At 43.0% G+C, this 5,015-nt stretch overlaps 1 protein-coding gene across 1 annotated transcript; it reads right to left on the bottom strand.

The window, feature by feature from the left end:
• Positions 1–905: 905 nt before the first annotated feature.
• On the bottom strand, positions 906–4,602 carry LOC146960043 (cleavage and polyadenylation specificity factor subunit 3-like; the record flags this gene model as incomplete). The annotated part of the gene is made up of 4 exons (XM_085772678.1): positions 4,451–4,602; positions 3,247–3,399; positions 3,032–3,140; positions 906–1,004 (listed from the first exon to the last, which is right to left on the bottom strand). Coding segments are annotated over exons 1-4 (502 nt in total), but the record flags the coding sequence as incomplete, so codon positions are not given.
• Between the last annotated feature and the right edge of the window lie 413 nt (positions 4,603–5,015).

Genomic DNA, 5,015 nt, shown 5'->3' with positions numbered 1-5,015 from the left:
TGTATTAAACATACACTTACATACTCAGACACACACCCACATGCATAAACACACTGAAATGTGTTCTACAAGGGTCTGACTGCTGGTCAGATGTATATTATGTCTATGGTCAGAACCCCGGACCAAGATGGCGGCCGTGTTGACGTACGCTGAGAAGCAGAACGCGGCATCTAGTCAGTATATACTATGGCCCAATTCCAAGCCGACCCCTCACGGACTCACTGACTTAGAGGCGCGTTCACGGGAAGTCCGTGAGTGTGTGAGGGCTGTTCCACTGTCAGATCATCAAGTCAGTGAGTCAGTGAATGAGCCCTTACTGCCCCCTTACCCTAGGGGTAGGGGAATTACCCACAGTTCATAGCGTTGTGAAGTCAAACACATGAGATGCCGTCGGAACGCAAGTGTTAAAAAAAAAAAAGTAAATTACCACACGTAGTCAGAGAGAGCTCCGCCGCTCTCTTTATTGTTAATGGACAGGAGCAACAACCAAAAAAAAGAAAGAAAGAAAAAAGAAAAGAAGAAGTTTACTGTCAGTGTTAACGTGCAGTTTGTGATTATTGATGATGATTTGATCAGATCTGATCCGGGAACATTTTGTTTTGAGTCCGTCCACCTCACACACCTTGTGCGCGTTGAAAGTACGTAAATTATCGGTCCAAGACCGGAGTCAACAACATGTTGTTGTCAAGGTAACGTGTCGTGAGAGTGGGTAAGTGCTGTTCCATTCATGTTTACAGCATCTGGACCCTCACAGACTCTCACACTCTGTCACTTACAGCTGACGTCACTTTAGTCAGTGAGGGTTCAGGGCTTTAGGGGGCGGATTGGAATTGGGGGTATATCTATGCTACTGCAGGAGGAGGAGGAGGAGGAGTTAGAGGACGAAGGGGGCGGAGCCAACTCACCCGCGAGGCTGCGCAGCTGCGTGACGAGCAGAGAGATCGGTCCAGTGAACGGGATCGCCTGAGTCTGCTTCACCGTTCCCATGGCGAGGTCGGTGTAGTCTGAGGAGGGAGGGGGAGAAGGACGAGGAGGAGGAGGAGAGGATGGAATAGGAGAAGGAGGAGGAGGAAGAGGAGATGGAGGAATAGGAGGAGGAGGAGGAGGAGGAGGAGAGAGGAGAGAGGAGGAGGAGGAGGAGGAGGAGGAGGAGGAGGGAGGAGGAGGAGGAGGAGGAGGAGGAGGAGGGAGAGGAGGAGGAGGAGGAAGAGGAGAGAGGAGGAGGAGGAGGAGGAGGAGGAGGAGGAGGAGGAGGAGGAGGAGGAGGAGAGGAAGAGGAGGAGGAGGAGGAGGAGGAGGAGGAGGAGGAGGAGAGGAGGAGGAGGAGGAGAGGAGGAGGAGGAGAGAGGAGGAGGAGGAGGAGGAGAGAGGAGGAGGAGGAGGAGGAGAGGAGGAGGAGGAGGAGAGGAGGAGGAGGAGGAGGAGGAGGAGGAGGAGGAGGAGGAGGAGGAGGAGGAGGAGGAGGAGGAGAGAGGAGGAGGAGGAGGAGAGGAGGAGGAGAGGAGGAGGAGGAGGAGGAGGAGGGAGGAGGAAGGGGGAGGAAGGAGGAGGAGGAGGAGAGTGGAAGAAGAGGAGAAGGAGGAGTCTGTTAGTCACTCCATCATTTATGTCTCTACTTTCTTCACGTCTTCATGTTCATGTCTTTCTCTTTCTTTACTTTTTTGTCACTTCTCTCTCTTCTTTGCTTCTGTAGCCTTTTGTCTTTCTTTCTATTTCTTCTCTCTTTCTGTCCGTCTTTTTTCTTCCTACTATCTTTTTCTTGTTTTGCCTTTTTTGTTTGTTTGTTTCTCTTTTTTTCTTTGTTTCTTTCCTTTTGATTATTTCTTCCTTGATCTTCCTTTCTTTCTACCTTCATTGTCTTTATTATTATTTTGATTATTTTTTTCTTCTTTTCATTGTCTTTCTTTCCTCCTCTTTCTCTCTTTTTTTTCATTTCCTTCCCTCTCTTTTTCTTTAGTATTTCTAAGTATTTCTTCTTTCTTTTTTCTTCCTACTATCTTTTTCTTTCTTTGCCCCTTTTGTTTCTTTTCTTTCTCTCTATTTTCTTTCCTTTTGATTATTTCTTTCTTGATCTCCCTTTTTTCCTGTTTCTTTTCTTTCTCTCTTTCTTTATCTTCCCTCTTTCTTTTTCTTCGTTTCTTTCCTTCTGATTATTATTTCTTGGTCTTCCTTTCTTGCATTTTCTTTCAATCTTTCATTAGTTGGGTTTTCCATTTTGTGAAAATGCGCATAAATACTTGAATGGAACGCCAGAAATTCGAATAAAGGCAGTAAATGCGCATAAAAGTTTATACGCTTGGAGGGGGTGGATTTGTCAGCGTATCGAATAAAGGAAATGCGAGTTTTTGTGATGGAAACAGATTATGCGAATTGAGCATAACCAAAACAGCGGAAAAGCGAGCAGACTGTCACAGTTCCTACTGTCTTTCTGTGTAAATATCTCATGTTACAACATGAAAACCTAAAGTGCGGCCTATATATGTAATTTTCTTTTAAAATGTAGCTGGTGCGGATTATACAGGTGCGTCTATAGTCCGGAAAGTACGTAAATTGTCCATGATGTTGAGTGTCAGCTGAGTGTCAACTGTTGGATACATTCACGCTCTCTTATGACGTAATCTCACGGTGCACTCCTCCTAATCGCAAAACACTAATGAATGGAAACGGGCATAAATTCGCTTTGCTTTTTGCGCATTTTCACAAAATCCTCTTTTAAATTCGATACGACTTGGATGGAAACCCAGCTATTGTCTTTCTTTCCACCTCTTTCTCTCTTTTTCTTTATTTCCTTCACTCTTTCTTTCTTTCTTTCTTTTTCTTTCTTTCTTTCTATCTTTCTTCATACCAACCAACCAATCAGTCCAGATGTTGAGGTTTACTTTCTGTGACAGAAGCAGCTTGAAACATTTGATGACGGATCAATAACATTAAACATTCATCAATTATAATAAGTGTTTGACAATACACACACACACACACACACACACACAGTCTCACAGACACACACACACACACACACACACAGACTGACTGGAGAGGTCGGACGCCGTCAGGATGTGGTAACTGAAGTTTCTCTTCACCAGGATCCCGGAGACTCTCTGACCCTGAGAGCACTTCTCATCCGCCAGCACGCCCATCACCTGCAGCACAGCACAGCGGAGCAGAGCAAAGCATGCTGGGAGTTAACAACACGGCCCACACCAATACAACAACACAACAACAACACACACACAGACACACACACACCTTGGCCAGTTTCTCTCCTCTGAAGTTCAGCGTCACGGCTTCAGTGTTTCGCGGGTTGTGGACTTCGATGTGAACCTCGTCGTTGTCTTCGTACTCTCGGATCAGAGCCGCCTTCAGCCGGGCCATCTCGTTCTGCTCGCCGTGCACCAGGATCTGCACACACACACACACACACACACACACACAGACACACACACACACACACACACACACACACACACACACACACACACACAAACTGCATTAAGGTGGGACACTGCAGGTGAATAGGGTAGAAATTTAAACCAACAGATATCACCATGAAACTTCCCAAGTTTATCACTCACATTAAGACAAATATTTTTTGTATTACAAGTTTTGTCAAGTTTTATGTTTAAATATGTAAATGAGGCAATATCTGATGAAATATGCGCTAATTTGCATACATTTCCAGAACCGAAATCTGAACAATGGATAAAGCTACTTTCAAAATTCTTGTTTTATTTTGTTGACATATTAGAGTCAGAAGTTTTTACAGAGGAGGATTTTGGATATGTCTTTGTATCACTCTGTAAATGAGAAAATACTGTCACCAGCCCTAAAAATTCAAATATCGCCATGTTTTTAGGAGTAAAATGTTGTATAAATCAGGCTGTGGATGATATATCAACAATTCCCTCTGTAAAAACCTTCAGAATATAGACAGGAATAAAACTGGAAGGTTTGGTGTCTGTAGGTGCTGCTGAAGTGGAGATTTCGGGTCCAGAGTCTGAGGAAAAACTCATTTTGAGAAAACGGCCTTTAAAGACTTGTACTGTAAAATTCCATAGATCATTAATGTGAATCGCACTTTTACGATTGACTGCGGATACGGAGGAAATGACAATTTTTGGATCCACATAATTGTTCAGGAGAGAGAGGGAGCTTTACAGTGATACCTGACATAACTTTTGGTGAATTTAGGAGAAATCTACTGATGAAAGAGACAAAATGAAGTAAAATAAAAAACCTTAATGTGGATTTTCTACCATTTCTTTCCACTTTTCTGAGAGAAAAATATCCCAAAATCTCAAAATTGATCAGTGCATGAAAAAACTGTGTTTTTGCCTGTTAGTGTGTCGCAATAAACCCAAAGGATCCAGGAACATCGCTTTGTGGATTTAATTAAATAGTGTGGATTTAAATAGTGTGTGTCTGTGTGTGTGTGTGTGTGTGTTGTTTTTACCACGTGCGGCGGTTTGAGCGCCCGGATGAACTCGCTGGTCTGCTGGTAGTCGGTGTGAGCGGAGAAGGAGATGTAGTCGACCGACATCTTGAGAGGAAGCTTCTGTCCCGACATGGTGGCGATCTCATCAGGCTCCGTCATGATGTGCTGCAACACACATACACACACATATTACACACATACACTAATGTATGTAATGACACTAATGTATATTGTTCAGGGGAGGATTTGAAGGAAGTGCTGAGGACAGTAGAAGTAGAGTTGTTTCAGCTAAAAAAATGGTTTGATATTAATAAGTTATCATTAAATGAAAAGAAAAGAAAATGTATGGTGTTTAGTGGCGCCAATTAAAACTAAATCGAGTTGAAATTGATAGAGTATATGAAACTAAGTTTTTGGGAGTAATTATTGATCATAAACTGTGTTGGAAGCCTCATATAGAATATATCAAGGGAAAAATATCCAAATCCATTGCCATTCTTTATAAAACAAGGGACATGTTGAATAAGAAATGTCTGCATATTTTATATTATTCTCTTATATTTCCATATTTGACATACTGCGT

The sequence above is a fragment of the Trachurus japonicus genome, unplaced genomic scaffold (assembly GCF_045865225.1).
Source record: "Trachurus japonicus isolate A0001 unplaced genomic scaffold, Traja_1.0 AP030752.1".
NCBI classification, from domain to species: Eukaryota; Metazoa; Chordata; class Actinopteri; order Carangiformes; family Carangidae; genus Trachurus; species Trachurus japonicus.
Note: the sequence above shows the minus strand (reverse complement) of the source record. Positions and strands in the feature narration are given on the sequence as shown.